Genomic DNA, 18307 nt, shown 5'->3' on the forward strand with positions numbered 1-18307 from the left:
ATTCTCCGGTACTAGCGTCTATACACGAATACGAGGATACAATCACCAAGCAATACTTAAGTAACCTTAATTAGTCTTAATGGCTCACTCCAAATGATCTAGCATCATCACTTAGCATTGCTACCCAAATTTAATCTAGGGTTTTCTTGCTTAGTGTTAGAGAACTAATTTCCTCTCATTACATATGTGAAAAGACAGTTTCCATTTAGTTCTTGAGGAATAATTTCCTCTCATTGAATCTTCTTAAGATTTAACTTCCTCAAACAATTATACATGGAATCATGTTGACCTAAGTCAACCATTCATCATCATCATTTGAGGAATTGATTTAAATGAGGTAGAATACCTCACACCATTTAATAATGCCTATTATGATTTAAAATCACCAAGCATTTCATGTGAGAGTATTTGACCAGGGGTCAATACTTCATATGAAAGTATTTGGGACAAGATTTAAATGAAGTGAAACACTTCATATAATTTGCATATTAGTTTTGGACAATATCAACTAATTAAAATAGCCATATAGTCCTTTATTTAATTTGGTCCATGATCACTCAAGGTAACCATACCATATTTTTGCATAAACAATTAGTGTAAGTGAAATGTGAATTATAGCAATTGGATTTACTTCAAAATTCAATTTGGTTGATTTTTAAGATTTATTTGAAGTCACAAAAGTCTCTGCCTTGTTATTTTTGTCACATTAATTATACAAAAGGATTCAAGGTGGGACCAGTGGGGTTGGATATATCTTTTCTCTAGCTTTCCAACAACATAAAATTCATCAAATTTGGTTGGGTAGATTTGAAAATATTTAATTTCTAAGACAGGACCAGTATTTAAATTTTTACCAAATTGTTTAACCACATTTGAACAGATGGGCTTAGGCGGGAAAATTAACAGGCCAAAATGGGGAAGAGAGAGGTGGGCCGGCCTAGTATCGCTTCGCACGCCACGGGCCGCCTGACAGAGGGGCCCGCACGTCAGCGAGTCAGTCTTACCGAAGCGGTATGTTTGATGGTGGCCGTGCGATTAGATGCAGATCCGACGGCTGGCAGTCGTCATCGTCGTCGACGAGAGGGAGGCTCTGGCGCGGCGGAGGTAGGGGGTCGGCGGCGCCCCTGGACTCCGGCGAGGGGTGGCGACGGTGCGAGGCGAGGTTGTCGTCGACGGCGAGTCGATTGGTACTGGTGGCGTCTCCGATGGCGCCCGACCCGTCCGGCGGCGATCTCGAGCACCTCTCGCGGGCTTCCGGCGAGCAATTGGCGGTCTAGCGGCGGCGATGTGCAGTGGAGAGGGGCGGAGGAGGTTCAGAGACAGGAGAGGAGCGAGTTTGCTGTGGAGGTGAAGGCGCGGGGGCGGCTCCTTTTATAGTATGCGAGGTGGCCGTGAGGGGTGTGGCAAGGGCGACAGCAGAGCGGCGGCTCCGGCGAAGGAATGGGGTCGGCTAGGTGGGCGCGAGGTAGGCGGCGTCTAGGCGGTGCTAGAGAGCTAGAGGGCGAGGTGGGGGACGGTCCTGGCAAGCGAGGGCGATGGCGAACCCTGGCAGCACGGGCGCGGAAATCCGGCGATGATGTCCACGACGGTGGTGCTCGCGTGAGACAAGGGGCGTGTCTGGTGGGTTGCGGTCGTCCAGGGGAGCGTGTGTGCAAAGCTAGAGGGCGAGAGGGGGCCTGGGTCGACGGTGGCAGGTGGTGCTCTGGCGCATCCACGGGAACGTGCTCGACGCCCTCGGCATGCCCAGTGCGCGCGTTTTCCGGCGAGGCTAGGGTTGATCTCCTGCAGTAGAGGGGCTAGGCAGCAGTAGGGCAATGCGGTGGAGTAGAATGGCACCATGGCCAGGGTTGAGGGGAAGGAGAAGAGAGGGGAGGTTGCCATGTGTGGCATGGCCGGCATGGCCATGTCCATGGTGGTTTTGGCCCCCCTCTTAGGGTTGCTGTTCATGGGGTAGAGTGAGAGGGGGCAAGGGAACCAGGGGGAGTGAAATGGGGCAAGTGGTTTGGCCAAAACACTATTTCATATAGTGTTTGCAATTATGCCTATTTGCAAATTGCAAGTTTTTGTCAAAATTTGGTTTGTGCACTTTGGTTCAAAAATTTGAAAATGGAGTATTTGGATAAGTTGCAATTGACCATAGACAAACATGTGTGGTGGTGGAATTTTCAAAATCAAAGAATTGCAAATTTGGATAAAGTGGGATTGTTGCATTTGATAAAAAGTTCCAACTTTGGATGAGCATAGAATTTGATCCAAGATGAATTTGACCAGGTGGTCTTTACCAAAGTTGTTCTCCTTCATGTTCTCTTGTATGAGGTGCAAAGAATTGAGAGAGTTTAGTTTGAAAAACTTGAAATGCAAAAGCTCAAAGTAGGGACCAGATTATAAATGGCAGATTTGACCATTATCATATGTGTTCACAATTTGAGTTTGAATTTGATTTGATTTGTGTTTCTTTGATTCCAAAAGTTGTAATAAGTGTTTAGTATCATATTACAACTAATGGTGAAGGCCAAATTGGTCTAGGTCAAAGATTTGGAAAAATGGCATAAGCCATATGTGAGGGTTTTGTGATTTTCTACTTTTTATTCTTTTCTTCTTCTTGGCTTATCTTTGACCTGGGTGAGGTTTATTTGGTGTTAGAATGAGTTGGGTAAAGGGTTCAAATCATTTTGAGGCAATGGGAGTGCCTAGGTCAAGATTTGATATTTTGGCTAAGTGCCACATATGCCTCTATGCATATGTTTGATTTTATTTTGTTTCTCACTTGAATTGGTTGGTGAGTACTTGGTTGAGTGTATTGAGGTATTTCAATTCATCTACTCAAGGTAGACAAAGCAAAGCTCATCATTTTCAAAAAGTAGCCATAGGCTTGCATATGCCTTTTGCTTATTTAAAATCTTTTCTTTTTATTTTGGTTTTTCAAAGATTGGTGCCAAGAGGGATGAGGTTTAGGGTTCAATAAGTTTTGCAATGGTTCCCCACCATTTATCAAAGTAAGAAAGGTAGAGTTCAAAATTTACACATTAGAGCTACATGCCCACATATGTCTTTTTCTTTTATTTTGTTTTTCTCAAAATAGATCCAAATGATTTTTGAGAAGGTTAGGGTTTAGGGTTTTTCTTATTTGATTTCTTTCTCTTTTATTTTATTTGGTTTGTGATCTTCACTTGATCACTTTAGGGTTTTAGGGTTTATCACCTAAGCATAATAACACTCATCATGGCAAAACACAAGTATTAGGTATGAGCACTATGCATAGCACTCTATGTAAGAAATTTTTTTGTTGGTTCACATTTTTGGAAAAAGGAAATTCATTTTCTCATTGTTTTGAAATTTGGGGTGTTACACGGACGCCCCGGACACGATGCGTCGCCCCGCTGGAGTAGGGTGCAGACGCATTTCTGGTCCGCGTGAACGCAAACGGTCGCACAACGTCCGTTTGCGTCGCCCCGTTGGAGATGCCCTAAGAATTTAAAAGATGTAAAAAATGATAGGTCTTTATTGATGTTAAAAATAATTTAAACTTGAATGAGGATGACCTACAAAATTTGGGGGAAAGCCCTCCCACCGAATATCGTTTGCAAGGCGCGAACACTATTTTATTTTTAGACAAGACCAAAGCATGTTGAGTCTGAGAAGAACCTGAATCTAGCCGAACAGATCTGGGCCGAGATATAACTTTTCAGGAATAGGCATTGGGCCTTTATTCGGCTTTGAATATATTATGTGCTGTTCTGTGTGTCTTGTTTCAACGTGAATAAATTGGCCTTGGGCCCAGTAATTTTCTCTGCGTATCATGTTTTGACCTGAATAAATTGACCTTAGGCCTTTAGTCAGCCAATCTGGCCCTAAGACACCTCGACGTGTAGCTGACATCTGGGACACCTAGCAAATAAATTACGCCCCACGTCTACATGTGGGCCCGATGGAAATGCCACCTGGGACCCACGTAGGCTTGACAAGCCCACCAAGCACTGACACGCGGGGCCCACCAGGCTCTGACACGCGGGGCCCACCAAGCTCTGACACGCGGGGCCCACCAAGCTCTGACACGCGGGGTCCACCAAGCTCTGACATGCAGGGCCCACCAAGCTCTAACAGGCTATGTCTACCAAGCTCTAACATGCGGGGTCCACCGACCTCTGGCATGCCGGGCCCTCCAAGCTTTGACATGCGGGGCCAGGTGTCCGGAATTGACGGCATGCAAACACTTGTGATCGCACGTGCGCAAACAAAATTGGCATGACAACTGACATGTAGAGCCCATGTTGGTGGTACTGACAGGTCTGGTCCACTTCGCATGTTGGGAGGCTATCGGAACATGTGGCCCCACCCAGAAGGGTCGTGTCGGTACCTGACATGCGGGCCCGAGTGCTGCAGGTTAGGTACATGTGTGCAGACAGTGGCTGTCTCCCCTTACAAATATGGGTCCCAGTGATGTAGCCCTTGGACTGTTGTGCGGGGCATACAAAAAAGTACGTGACCAGAAGCGTGCAGATGGTGGGTCAGGTGTGTCCACCGGCCCGAAGCCCAGCTCTTTTGGTGCCCCCTCCCTGAGTCCACAGTTCGGGCCATCCACCTCCCGCGACGCTCATTTTTTGACAATCGTTGACGTTTAGAGCTCGCCCGTCATGAATTTCTGCGGCCAAGCGGCCCAAAACGCCACATGTGACGCGAAAACGCGGTACCGTCACAAAAAAGACATTCTCTGACGGATTTCGCAGACGTGAGCCATGTACCGTCATTGAAGCCCCAGTTGTTTGTAGTGCATGTATGCATGGTTGCATCTTCCTTATGACAAATGTTTGCTCTCCTTTTATCTATGACACATGTTTGCTCACCTTTTATCTATGAAGAAACCATATAGAAAGGGCAATCCTCCTTTATGCACTACACCCTAATTCTAACATTATAATTTATGTGAAAACTATAATTCCTACTATGTGCAATGTGCAAGTTAATCGGTGCATCTCTGAATTGATGCACATCTTTGAAACACATCTTTAGACACAGCTGATCATGTGGCTGTAGCCTCCTTTCATCATACCAATTCCTACGTGGCCTCTTCTTAGCTCTACTATTTCTACCTCATTTTGGTGGAACCATATAGACATTTGTTCAAACTCATCATCATCCATATCATCAAGAAAACTGGCATCCAAGTTTTGATCCGCTTCTGACTTCCAGTAAATAATATCATCAATGTGCAATGAGATCTGACAGTTGGTCCCTTCTTTTTCATCTTTTTCTTCTCATGAGCACGGCCAGGTACAACTACATGTTCATGTAGAACTATTGCTAGAGGTTCAAGTGCAACTAGAGGTACAACTGAAGCTAGAGGTATAACTGCAGCTTCACCTTCTTTAGTTACAAAAAGATCTTCAGTGTCAGTATCTCCTTCACAATGCAGCAATGAATCAATTCTCTCCTTCCTCGTCTCCTCAATCCTCTCAGCAATCTCAGCTTGTTCCTTCCTCCTCATTTCCTCCATCATATTAAAATCAGCCTCTCCCATATCAAAGTCCATGTCTAAATTGTCTGCTTCTTTAAGATCAGGAATTCACTTTCCCTTCCCCTTTGCTTCATCATTTCTCCTCTCTTGACTAGCAAAATAAGAATTTTTTCTTGCAAATATAGTGCCTTCACCATCAACAACATACAGAGGTGGAGGACTAAGATCATACACAACGGGATCTGTGTAATTTATAATGCATGGAGCAGACTTAGAGCCTGCAATACCTTCATCTGCATTCGCAACCACCTTAGCAATAAGATTTTTGTGTTTGCCCCTCTTGACTATCAAGTTAAGCACTTTGGTTGACTCATACTGCTCAAGTATCTAAAGGTATAAACGATGCCCCTCATAGGGGGCCTCACAGCGATCTGCGCTTGTGAGCCGTCGGATCTTCTCATCAGCTAATCTGGGCCGTTCATTCTTGGCTCAGAGTCTGCTAGATAAATCCATGCAACGGACGTATCCTACCCACCTCAGGCTGCTCAAGGGTCCCACCATCGTCCGGATCCGCCCGTCAGTAGCTGCGGGTGAGGTTGGCTTCGGTCGGCCGCGTCGCGCTGGCGCGTGGAAAGATCTCCACTCGCGCTGCTCTCCTGCTGGTCCACCGGCTAGATAAATCCATGCGATTTTAATGTGCTACCCGGCTGAGGCTGCTCGTGGGCCCCACCATCGTTCAGGTCCACCCGTCGGTCGCTGCAGGAGAGGTCAGCTTCGGTCGATCGTGCCGTCGGTGGGAGCCGCCGCCCACCAATCCCCGATCCCATCCTCTCCCCCAATCCCCGATCCCATCCTCTCTCCCACAAACCCTAGGGCAGTCTCCACCACGATCCATGGCCGCCGCAACCCCTCGCCGAGCCAGCAGGGGCCAGCAGCAACAGCCGGGAAGATGCGCGTGGGCGCCGGTGGCGGGAGGGCGCTGAGGAGCGCGGGCTGCAGCGGCGTTTCACCTCGCCATGCCCTCCTCTGCGCTTGGGTCGATGTCGATGGCGGACGGGGAGCAGCTGGAGGTGGTGCGGCCCGGGAAGACGCGCGCGCGGGGCCAGCAGCGCGAGGGTGCCGAGGAGCGCAGCCTCCCCTTCCCTTCCACTTCTCCCCCAATCCCGTATGGTTCTTCTCCTCCCCTCCCTCGTGCCCCCCATCCCTGCCATTGCGCGCCTCTCCTCCTCCCCTTCACGGCTGCCTCAGCAGCAACAACTAGAGGTTGACGGGTTCCTTCTCCTCCTCTCCCCCTTGCGCCCCCATCCTGGCCGCCACCTCGTGCGCATCTCCTCCTCCCCATCGCGTCTTCCTCAGCAGCAACAGCCGGAGGTCAGCCTAGAGGAACTGCACGAACGCCGGCCGCCACATCGAGCCGCCGTGATCTCCTCGTCCAACCACTAGCCGGCAAGGTTCTCCTCCCTCTCCATCTCTCTCCCTCACGGTACTATTTTCTCACCTTTTTCGTGTTGCATCGGGTGATTTGTTCTTGCTGGTGATGGACACGGGAAGGGAAAGAAGAAATGAAAGGGGATTAGCTAGATCAAGTAGGAATTATAGAAAACGTGTTTTTGTATTCCCGTCTCTGAACATAAAGGTTCAGAGATCGACTATTTTGAGTACCCATTCGTCTGAATCAGAGGAAGCTTACATAGAGTGTTTTGTAGGCCTTGTAGGCCTTGTTCCTACGATCGTTTTGAGTGGTCATTCACTAAATTTGGCTTAGCGGTTTAGCTGCAGCGACGGAGACAAGTTGCTGGTCAGAACACATGTTGTTTCTCTTTTCATGATAAGAACCACACTTAGCTTGGCTTCGTGATTGTAGGACGTTGCATGGATGGAAGAAGTTGCAGAACAAGGGTGACCCAGATTTCTCTTGCCATAATTGTGAGGCAAGCATCCTTCCATGACAACGGCCAAATCCTGTAAGGTTTTCCTACCTCTGCTTGAATCTTCTATCTTTTTTCTGTAATAATGCAGTTCGTACATGTCCAATATTAATTTTCCATCATAGATGTTGCCAGCGATTGATTTTCTATTTGGCATTTAATTTTCTTATTTTGATTGATCCAAAAGTAAACTAGGCTATGTATACAATTTGGCCGTCAGTGCTATGTATGCTTGTGCTTTATGAATTTTAGACAGGTGCCCCTAGCCTCTTCGGTTCCTCTCTTATTTATATACCTTTATTTTCCAATTCATTAGTGAAATATAAATTCTTAGTTTGCTTAATTGATCACACATTTGTTAGTGCCTGTTGGTTGCTCTGATTTTTTCCTCAGATAGAAGAGGGCCAGCAACATCTTTGAGAGAAGCAGGCACCCTCCCTTGAGAACACTACTTTACATTGTAGGTAACGGTGAAAACATTTCCTTTGGTAATGTTGTTCGCTGTCTCATGTAAGTTTCTACTTGAAAACCTCTTTTTCTAACGTTTGAAAACCTCAGTTTCGACTCTCAAGTATGTGTACCCAAAGACTCTTATTAGTTTTTCATGTATAAACACATTTTTGCATCTCCATTTTTTTAAAAATACTGCATATTGTACTCTCTTATGCCTTACCATTATCGAATATATTGTTGGGTTGTTGCTATTACTATTTAATTTTTAGGATATATTAATTATGTCAGTTGTTCCTCCCTCACATATCATTGTTTGTTTTATTTCCAAGCTACGGGTGCAATATTGTGTCTTGAACTCTTGATCACTGAAAACTAGCCTTCAAATGCAGCTTGAAGATAGAAATTTTTAACAGCATGGACATGCAAGGTTTCAGTTTCGTGTTATTGATGGAAATCCACTTCAAGTAATTCTAGCAAATATTCACTATATAGAAAACATTATATACTTTTGATATGACATTAACCTTTTTTGTCTCTAACAGACTCAAGTTTTCATGTTCAGGGCAGCATGCTATTTTGAAGTTTGTCTATACGCAAGTTAAAGATCTCAAATTTCTTTCGAACTTAGGTTATACCTAAGCATTTATAGGTTTATTTTCTTTGCTGCAACAGGTTTTGATCTTAAGAAACTGCTATAGAACTCACTACAGAATTTGACTATAGAGCCCACTGAAAATATTTATTCTCACCTACAGCTATGCGTTTCCACCAAACTTGGAATTATTTCATTATTGGAGGCTTTCATGTGCATATTTTGAATTAAGGGGGAAGAAGAAGCAGCAGATTGTTGGCTTTTATGGGCTTTCTATATGACCATTTCCTTTATTTGATGGCAAATCAGTGTATAGGCAGAAGCACGTAATGTTTCTTTCACCTTTGTCTGGGCTATAATGATTTTGGGCATGCTCCAAGATCTTTCACCTTTGTCTGGGCTATAATGATTTTGGGCATGCTCCAAGATTATTCGTGTAAATATCGAGGTAATATTTTTGTACAGGCTGATAGGTATTCCAGCCAGCTTTAGATCGGTCAGATTGTACAAAGGATGAGGCATGGCAATACTTTTCTTGCATCTTAATTCACCCTACTATAGATTACATAGGATAAAATTGAGCCAGGAAGGTCTTGCTCCCACTCATTTCTCATGTTGATATTCAAGGAAGGTCTTACGCCCACTCATTTCTCATGTTGATATTCAGTCAGAACATTGCGACATATCAGGGTAAGTAAATCAGTGTTGGTTTATTTTTTTGTTTTTCATTTTAGAAATATTACATCTTAATGTTTGCATGTGCCGCATCGACGGGCATGGGATGTCCGATGTGTTTTGATCTCGATGGTTTGATGCAGAACTTTGGGAGGAGCGGGCTGTCGCCGTCGTATGGAGGAGCGCCAACCGCTACTCCGTCAGAAGGAGCCGCCGACACCACAGCTAGGCGTTTGTCCTCGCCTCGGCAAGGCTGTGGTGTGCCCCTGGTTACAAGATCAAGGTTTGTCTTTCTCCCCCGCCCTCTCAGCCACATTGACGAGTTTTGTTTGTTTTCTCTTTTTCCTGGCAAGTTTGGAACACCTCCATGTCCTGGTCATGTGAATAGCTATCCTAGCTGGTGCACTGCTGAAATTGCTTATCATTGTTGACTTCATTTTCATGAATTATTTTTGGTTTTGTTCTAAACTTCCAAGGCTTTTCTTGATCTCATATAATCTGATGGAAGATTGGGCGTTTCTAATTTCAAGTTTATAGAATATGCTCTTGAAATTTTTTGGACCTAAAACTATTATTTGGACCTACTGAGTAACAGAATAAGTGGAATATAGTCTTATCGTTTGTCATTTTAGATTTTCCTCTATTCCATTACTTAGTAGGTGGATTACACTTCTGAGAGTTACTAGACGATTCTCGAGTCGCAAGGTTGTTTGTCCTTTCGGATTGCTTTCTGAAATGGAAATAAGTGAACCACCTGATGGATAGAAAATGGTTATGATAGTTTCTTAAACTTAAGTGTGTCTTTGTTGGTGATTTTGAACTGTAACAGTTGTTGTGTTGTTCACCAATCTCTTCTGTTATTTCCATTGATTTTTTTTATAAAAATGGACTGCATATGAAAATCTAAATTGTCACCATCTCATATTAATGAAGTAAATTCAGATTCACAGTTTTCGAGATCTACTGTACACACTCAACACCGGACGTTATCATTACATAGCAATAAAATCTCAAACTACGCTCCATAGGAATGGGAAACCTGTTTTCTCTGAGTGGGGGTGCTGATTTTGTGGACGGCATGTTGGCACACCTATGTTCTTTTTATGTGAACTTATCATATTAGATTAACATGCTATTTTGGTTTGAACAAAATATTTTATTTCTTTCTTACTTTAAAACCTGCTATTAATTTCCGTTTGCCAAAGATATGATATGATGGGTCATGGATTGCGGCTATCTAGCTTACCATATCTTGGGATCACAACTTATTATAATTTGGTTAAGTTAAGCTGATAATTATCATTTAGTATGCCTTGTACAACACTATTTTATTTAGCGAGTTTAATTTTTGGTAATCGGACGCTCTCGTGTTGTTTGTCAATATTCATGATATATACAGGCCATCTTCCAGATACATGATGTGTTACTCCTTTCTTTTGCAGTGAAATACTACCCTCATCATGGGTCTCAATAGATTGTCCAATTATTGTCCAGTATTTGCTCAATGAAAATGTAAGTGCCACATTCCTAAATGACACCCCTCTCTCTGCAATCTCAAGTTGTGCATCCAAGAGTTTGTCTCTCGGCAGTCTAGGAAGTGGTTGAAGCCGACTCTAACATTGGGGAGCCTGATGCCCGAAGGTGTGGTTGATATGGCTAAATGAACTTCTAACAGCTGGTATGGACATTCTTATTGTTGAACATGTTATTTCTATTCATAAAGTCATACCAAGTCAATTATCTTTATCTGCTCTACTTATGTCCCTACCTTTATTCTTGATCCATCGAAATCTAAGTTTAGAATTCAGATCTAATCATACAACAAGTGTGCACGTGCAACACATCTTCATAGGCTTATAAATATTATACTCCAATAGAACTCCATGGAGTACTTGAGTTAATTTGGTTAGAACTTCAATAGAAACTCACCTTCACTTGCTTATGATGTAATAATACCAAAATTCATTTTAATGTTTCTGAAGCTACTTAAATTGTTGGGCAATAGATAACCGAGTTCAATGTGCTTATATTGATGTAGGCTTTTATTTATTTTTGCATATGATAAAGAGCATCGGCTAGAACTGAAACTATCTCTGATGCGCGCACACGGAGAGAGAAAGACTATGCCAGAGATAGAGAGAGATTTCAGATGTGTGTATGTTCTACGCCCTATCATTAACATGAAATTAGTTATGTTGTTCTTTTAATTTCAATATGAGGAATTAAGCTAGGGCGTTAATGATATAAAATCTTGAGCACGAAATGTTGTGGAACAGAGGCTAAGAATCAAATATTTAGAGAGTAGCAACATTTTTTCTCCATCGAAGGTGCCATGAAAATTTCCATACATTTTGTGCAGGTGGCTAACTAATATTTATTTGGAAATTGAACTATTACTACTGATGTTTCTATGTTAACATATATATGCCGAAGCTTGTGCATTTATGGTTGAGAACATCAAGATTATTCTGTAGAAGAGCAAGCAGTTTATATGTTCTTGATTATACAGCCAGCACCATGTAGTAACACATGTCATATTATTGCTGATTTACATAGTGTTTCACCTATCAAGATAGTTTGTTTTCTCATTTGATGTTTTATTACTATCGATTTCTACAGATTGCTATATATAGTGTTTTACAAACTGTTTGCCGGGACTCCAAGACAAACCCTAAAATGTTCATCTATTTTCCTGATTGAATAGAAGTGTTTGCTACTTCATTTGTGATTGCTTGTGTTTAATCCTAATTTCAACTTATTAGCTTTGTTTTGTAAAATCTAAAAACTATGTTATCATTTTCCCAACTGATTTTTATCTGTCGGTACATAAACTGTAAATTGGTGCAAATTTTATGAGATCCAAGGTGCACCCCAAAACTGAGATTTGCATGTGTAAAACTATCACATATTTGATCTTTCTGGCGACACATACAATCATCATAAGCTAGGCACCGTCCATAAGCTTTTTCAACTATGTTCATGATTTCGTCTGATTTTTTTCTCAATTTCATCCTATTGACTTTTTTTATGATACCTAAAAATATATTATCATTTTTGCCTAATTTTTAGCATCGATATATAAAGTGTAAATCAGAACGAATTTCACGGGATCGTGCGCCAAGGCGCACATCTAAATCTAGTTTCATATATCTACGCATTGTTCTGAACAATTACTATGCCCTCACCCTTTCTACAATATATAGTGTCGCTGAAACTAAAGCCACTTGTCTCTATCAGTGCATAAAGATTCATCAAAGTTATATCATCACGGGCAAGTCTCCTCCCTAGGTTATCCACCCCATCTAAGTGAATTCTCAATTCCCAAATTTCTGGATCCAAGCTACAGCAAAGTGGACAAAAAATCCCCAAATTAGTAAACCCTAACCCTAAAATCCCCACTATCACCAACAACACAAATGCGAAAAGAAAGAGACATAGGATATCTATAACCTACTCTATTCCTTCGAGACCGAGGGTGAACCGCTCGCTCTTTGCCGAGTTGTCCACCCAAATCTAAGCAAGCATCGCCGTCGGATTCGATGGCTGCGACGGCCACAGCTCGTCTAGGTTTTCAACACCGCTTCCATCATCGGTGCTTCCCCTGCCTACAGTGCCAGCACCGGAGACGCCACTCCAACCGCCATGGCCTCCGTTGCCACCTGGATGGCTGGATTCGTCGGCTCCTTCATCTGGGCGGGAAATTAGCTCTATCTCGAGCGGGAAAGAATGGGGAGGGGAAGAGAGCGACTAGTGCGGTTGGAGTTCCGACCGGCTCCTCATCCCTTAAACCGCTCTCTGTTGTTGGTCACCTCTAAAGTGTTTGTTTTTAAGCACTGCTGATAGATTTGTTTAATTTACTCCAAATGTTAAAACGGGACTACAGCTAGGATGTTCACGAAAAGAAAAACTCGCACCCCAAGCCGAGCAACATTAATTACCAACTAGACGTGACTTAATCAGCTGCTCCACGTCGAACGGCGCTCAGTTTAATCAATCAACAACCGAGTGAAGTGACGTTAACCGAAGTTTTCCCTCGTGGCGAACAATAATGATCGGGCATTGCGTGCACATGACACAATAATGATCGGGTTTTGTTTCTCCGGAGAGAAAAAATGAAACCGAGAAGAAAAAAGGAGGATGGATGCAGACGAAAAACGCCGGAAAGCAACACGCCTCCCTTCCCAATCTCGTAGTTTAATGGCTGCCGCCCCGCTACTGTCGCGCCGCCGCCCTAGCCTAATGGCGTAGCTAAAACTACTCTACCCTCGCTCGCAGTCGCAAGCTGATTAAGCCTCTCCAGCGGCGAACAGAAAGATTTGTCTTTCTTTGCAGGAGAAAGGCAGGATTTTGTCGCCGTCGTCTTCGTCGGTGGCAGTGGTGGTTCGTCTCTTCTCTTCTGTTTTTCCCCTTCCGTTCGTTTTCTGGTCTGGTGGGAGAGAGTGAGAGGGATCGAGCGAAAGAATCGGTGGTGTGCTCGGCCGAGGTTGGTTTGCTCCGTCTCCTAGTTTATTGGGGCTTGGTTCGATCTGGGGTCGGGTTCCCGGCGATGGGGTTTGATCGATCTCGCCGGTGAGGCGTTGGTGGGCGTTCCTGGCTCCGGCGTCTCTCCTCCGCGATTTGGTCGCCAATTGGATTCGATTTGGTTATCAGCCAGCTGCGAAATGTTTGGTTCATATAATATTTCATGCGTTCTTCTCTCTTGCGTGTGTTAATCAGGTTTCTTGATTTGTTCTCCACATTGGATGACATAGTTTTGTTCGATTTCTTTGTGGCATGGTATTGATTAGACGAGCTGAATCACCCGGCTCTTGTTGCTGTCCTTGGGCGCTTCATTGCCTCCACTGCTCTAGTACCAGTGAATCCTCTTGAGGACCGCAGTGAACTCGTTCGTATGATTGCCGCCGTAGGCGCCAACATTTGGTTTATTGCTATAAATTGATGCTAGACTTATTTGTTTCTCTGCAGGACAGGCAGTACAGCACTGATTATTAATTTGAGACCACTTCTCTGCTGCAGCAAACAGGATATAAATGGTCACAGTGAGCTGAGGGTTGAGTATGTGTACCAACTGGTCTCAACTCTGAACACAGCTTCATAGGCTGCTTGATTGATACTTCTGTATCAGAGGTATACATTTCTTCGTGCAGTCGTTAAATGTTTCTCTTCATAATTACATATTGCTAAGGGGGCAAGGTATGATGGTCTTGTTAATGGTGATGTAGTTTACCGGTTGCATCTTTGTTTCCTGAGCTGGATGCAGGCATGTATAAGAACCAGCTCCAGGAGCTTGCACAGAGGAGCTGCTTCAACTTGCCATCCTATGCGTGCATACGCGAGGGGCCGGATCATGCACCCCGGTTTAAGGCCACAGTTCATTTCAATGGGGAAGCATTTGAGAGCCCAACGTTCTGTTCCACCTTGCGGCTGGCGGAGCATGCCGCAGCTGAGGTAGCACTCAATGAGTTGTCCAAGAGGGGCCCTTCATCATCACTTGCTGCTAAAGTTCTGGTCAGTTTTGTTGATGCCCCTAGGAATTGCTTCTCATATACACTATAATATGCAAATTATTACGTCATCTGCATGGGAACATATTTTTGTTTCCACTATCCACATGGTGAAATCAGGAGATATGCTTGACTACAACTACGAAGAATGCTCACCTCAGATCTCTGTAGCTTCTTTCTCTTAGTAGGAATTTAGGATATTTTGATCTTTCATGGACAAACTTTTGTTGATAAATTGTTGTAGATAAACCATGTTTCATGTCAGAACTCATAAGTATTACAAAGAAAATGTGCCAGTCAGGATAAGTTTGGAATCTCGTTCTCCTCTTTAGAGTACTGAAAGTTGAAATAACAACATCTCCTGCTGTGGGCTTAGCTTGTTAGATTAACATGGACGAAGATAAATATTGATGTAGCTAAATTTTCAGATACTTAATATGCAACTGGATGGCATTATTATGCATCCCTCCTTATCTTTATCTGTCTGCAAAAGGTGCTTGTTTAATCCTTATGCTTCATTTTACAACTTGCTTAATCTGCTGTCATGACTTTTAAACTTTCCATTTACAGTGTGTACAACTCGTAGTAGTTATTATGCTGATGGATACTATGCACTTAGATATGTATAACAAGCCAGCCTTTCCTCCAGTCAAAGAACAATAAATTTCATGTGCACTGTGGATCTATCTTCCGCGTCAGAGTATATTAAAAGTTCACTGTTCTTGACAATTCCCGCTGCAATAAGTCAAAGCATAGTTATATTATTGATGATGGACTGGTTGGGAAGCTTCAGTTACTTATTATATCTGATGTTGACTTGCCAGTTGTCCCATTTTCTTGCCTGCTATCGCAGTGAAAACAAATCCAAACACATGAGATGTTTGCGGTTTTCTCGCATATACATCTCAACCATTTTAGTTGATGTCATCTAGATTTCAGCATATTTGGACTGGATGTTGTATCACCACTTTGCTTATAAGTGTTCAATTTGTTATGTGTTCTGATTATACTACAAAGGTGATGAGCACATGTTTGGCAACACGACCTTTAGGAATGTCCTCAAAGTTGAGGGGCTAATGGTGTTCTCCTACACAGGATGAAACTGGGATCTACAAGAACCTGCTGCAGGAAACTGCTCATCGGGCCGGTTTAAAACTGCCTATGTACACTACTATTAGATCCGGACCAGGGCATACACCAATGTTCACTTGTACAGTGGAGTTAGCAGGAAGGATCTTCACGGGCAATCCTGGCAAGACTAAGAAACAAGCTCAAAAAAATGCTGCTATGGCTGCCTGGTCTGAATTAAAAGAATGTAAGTATTTTCTCTCCTTCTGGTCTTACTATATGATTTCATCATATCTGTCAGTTTGATGCATCTGGTCTTGTTAACTCCAGAGTTTATTCCAACATTTCTATCGTCGTGCTATCATTTTAGTTTCACTCAGCTTGTTCCCTTACCATTCATTTTTATTGTGTGTAACAGTGCCTCGAGTAGGTGAGGCAGCATCTTCATCTTCTCCATCCGATCATGACAATGAGGAGCAGGAACAGGTCACAGTTGCCCGCACTCTTGAAAGCTTGAACCAGAAAAATGAAGGCAAGGCACCACATCAAAAGGAAAAGCAGCAACGCAATAACCGCCCGCAACCTCGGAGATCTTATCCTAAACCAAGTGCGTCATTTTACGGGTCACGCTTACAAAATCAGACATACCCAAATGTCGCACAAGAGCAAGCAATGTACCATATGTGGCACCAGGTGCAACCAACACAGCAGAAGCCCCATTTTCGGATGGTTCCAACTATGGGCAACACAAGGTTTCCACCGCCACCAACCATACTCTCCATGTACCCTCCACCTAGAGGACAGTTCGCCGTGCCAGCCAGCCAAGATGCTTTGGCTCTAATTCAATGTTTTCCTGAAGCTGCTCCTGCCCTTCCACGGTACTTCTCGCCTTACCCTGCCTCATACGTACCAACAAGTCCATTGCCAAGGCAAGGGTGTGCTGAAACGGTTGAGCTTCCTAATGCACCAGTTTTCGCCAGATACACTGCTCCAGATTACTCTAGTGCTCTGGAAAATGTTTGTCCAAGTGAGGTTCAACAATGGCCTAAAAATGGGAAAGAGGCATATACCGAGAGCAGTGCTGCCACCGAGGAAAAGAATAAAGCTCCCCAGACTTCTTCAAGCTCCACAACGCATCACCCATCACAAAAGTTGGAACCAAATGAAGATAGAGAGTCGAAAAAGCCAGCAGAACAACCACTTCTTGGTCCATATGTTGTACAAAGACCTGTCCAGCGACAGAGTTATCCTAGTCCCGTGCAGCACAGCGAGCCTATCCACAGAAATAATCTTCGGTTCAGGATGGCAACATCACCTGGCCCATGGTCTTCGGACATGCAAACTCCACCAAGATTTGGTACTGCGACTCTTGCGAATTCAGCCAGTTTCTTATACCAGCAGCGGCCTCCATGGCTGGCGGCCCCAGTTACAGTTCGAACTTCTATCCCTGTGTGTTCAGCTAGACCAAACGCAGCGGTGAACTCTAGCCCGGGAGCAGCAACTCGAGTCCGACCTAGTGTCCAGATGCTCTCTAGAAATAACTCTGAGGCCCAGAGGAACACGAGAGACACGAGTGATGCTTCGACAGCAAGTTCAGAACTTAGTAAGCTCAATATCTGAGCCGTGAGCAATGATCGCTTGTGCGGTAGGTTCAGAACTACGGTGAGCTTTAGTTAGGGCTCAGACTTTGCAGTATATCAGCTTTGGTTACCGTTTTTCACCTTGGTATTAAGTTAGATAGAATGAGCTTTACAAAGAGTTGGAGAGGGTTCATGCTCGCGATCACGAGGCCTGTTGTATTTCATGTATACTGCTTTCTTGTCAAGAAAAATGAATGAGAACAATAATATGGCGAACTCAAGTTTCCTTGTGAGTACGGCTGCAAGGAAAGTGTGAGGCTGATGAGACCGCTCAAGACTGATTCAATATTTAGATCAACCCGAGATCGATTTGAAAATAAATGAGCTAGCTGAGCCTTATGTTGTAGTTCGGTTAAAAAGTGTGCCCAGTTGGAGCCAAGGCTAGTTGGCTTGATTTTGACTCGACATAGCTCGGACTAGTATAGATAGATTGTTATCTTTGATTCATAGAATGAAAATCATGATAGTTACCCTTTTTTGTTCTAGAGATTTTCAGCGTTAACACACGTAATTGCCACAACTTTGTGTTAGATGGAATACCTGTGGTTTCCTTCTATTAATTCCCAAACAAGTCTTGGGTAGGTTTCAACCAAGTTTTGCTAACTTCTAACCCGCAGCCTTCCTGTGCTAACACATGAGCAAACCCTGTTGGCTGTACCCCGTGCCCGTGCCCATTTAACCTTGTAGTCAACCTGCTCCTGCAGCTCCCTCTTAATTTCTTCAACCGAAGGACCGCATCGAGACATGTCCTTCATCAATTGCCACTACCGGTGGCAAACGGGGCGGGATGCGGGATGCAATTTTGTTCTAGGTCTTCTTTAATTCTGTTGAAATCCAGTACTACCACCTTTTTGCCCATAATTCTTGGGGACTTATGCAGGCGCAGCTTGCAACCCTAATTGCCACAGTTTCAGCAATCACTCCGTGATCACCAAGTTTTTTCACCATTTTTATTCAGCTCGAAAATCGCTTGAGATGGTTACAAGCCGAAC

General features: G+C 43.8%; 1 protein-coding gene across 6 annotated transcripts; it reads left to right on the forward strand.

Moving 5' to 3' along the window:
* Positions 1 to 13229: 13229 nt before the first annotated feature.
* LOC124708931 (double-stranded RNA-binding protein 2-like) lies at positions 13230 to 17717 on the forward strand. 6 transcript variants are annotated; one of them, XM_047240573.1, is made up of 5 exons: positions 13230 to 13483; positions 14069 to 14230; positions 14354 to 14611; positions 15703 to 15922; positions 16094 to 17717. In XM_047240573.1, the coding sequence occupies exons 3-5, from the start codon at positions 14366 to 14368 to the stop codon at positions 17293 to 17295; spliced, it is 1668 nt and encodes a 555-aa protein (XP_047096529.1). In that variant the 5' UTR covers positions 13230 to 13483; positions 14069 to 14230; positions 14354 to 14365; the 3' UTR covers positions 17296 to 17717. The 6 variants fall into 6 exon arrangements, with proteins under 6 accessions (XP_047096529.1, XP_047096526.1, XP_047096530.1 ...); XM_047240570.1 differs by having other exon boundaries at positions 13231 to 13483; positions 14364 to 14611; XM_047240574.1 differs by having other exon boundaries at positions 13231 to 13483; positions 14074 to 14230; positions 14364 to 14611.
* The last annotated feature ends 590 nt before the right edge of the window (positions 17718 to 18307 follow it).

The sequence above is a fragment of the Lolium rigidum genome, chromosome 4 (genome assembly GCF_022539505.1).
Source record: "Lolium rigidum isolate FL_2022 chromosome 4, APGP_CSIRO_Lrig_0.1, whole genome shotgun sequence".
Classification (NCBI taxonomy): domain Eukaryota; kingdom Viridiplantae; phylum Streptophyta; class Magnoliopsida; order Poales; family Poaceae; genus Lolium; species Lolium rigidum.

Bases quoted from the DNA above. Each gene is read 5' to 3' on its own strand.
- LOC124708931 (XM_047240573.1), top strand. From the start codon at position 14,366: ATGTATAAGAACCAGCTCCAGGAGCTTGCACAGAGGAGCTGCTTCAAC. The intron at 14,612-15,702 runs GTCAGTTTTGTT...TCTCCTACACAG, and splicing joins CACTTGCTGCTAAAGTTCTG to GATGAAACTGGGATCTACAA. The intron at 15,923-16,093 runs GTAAGTATTTTC...TGTGTGTAACAG, and splicing joins CTGGTCTGAATTAAAAGAAT to TGCCTCGAGTAGGTGAGGCA.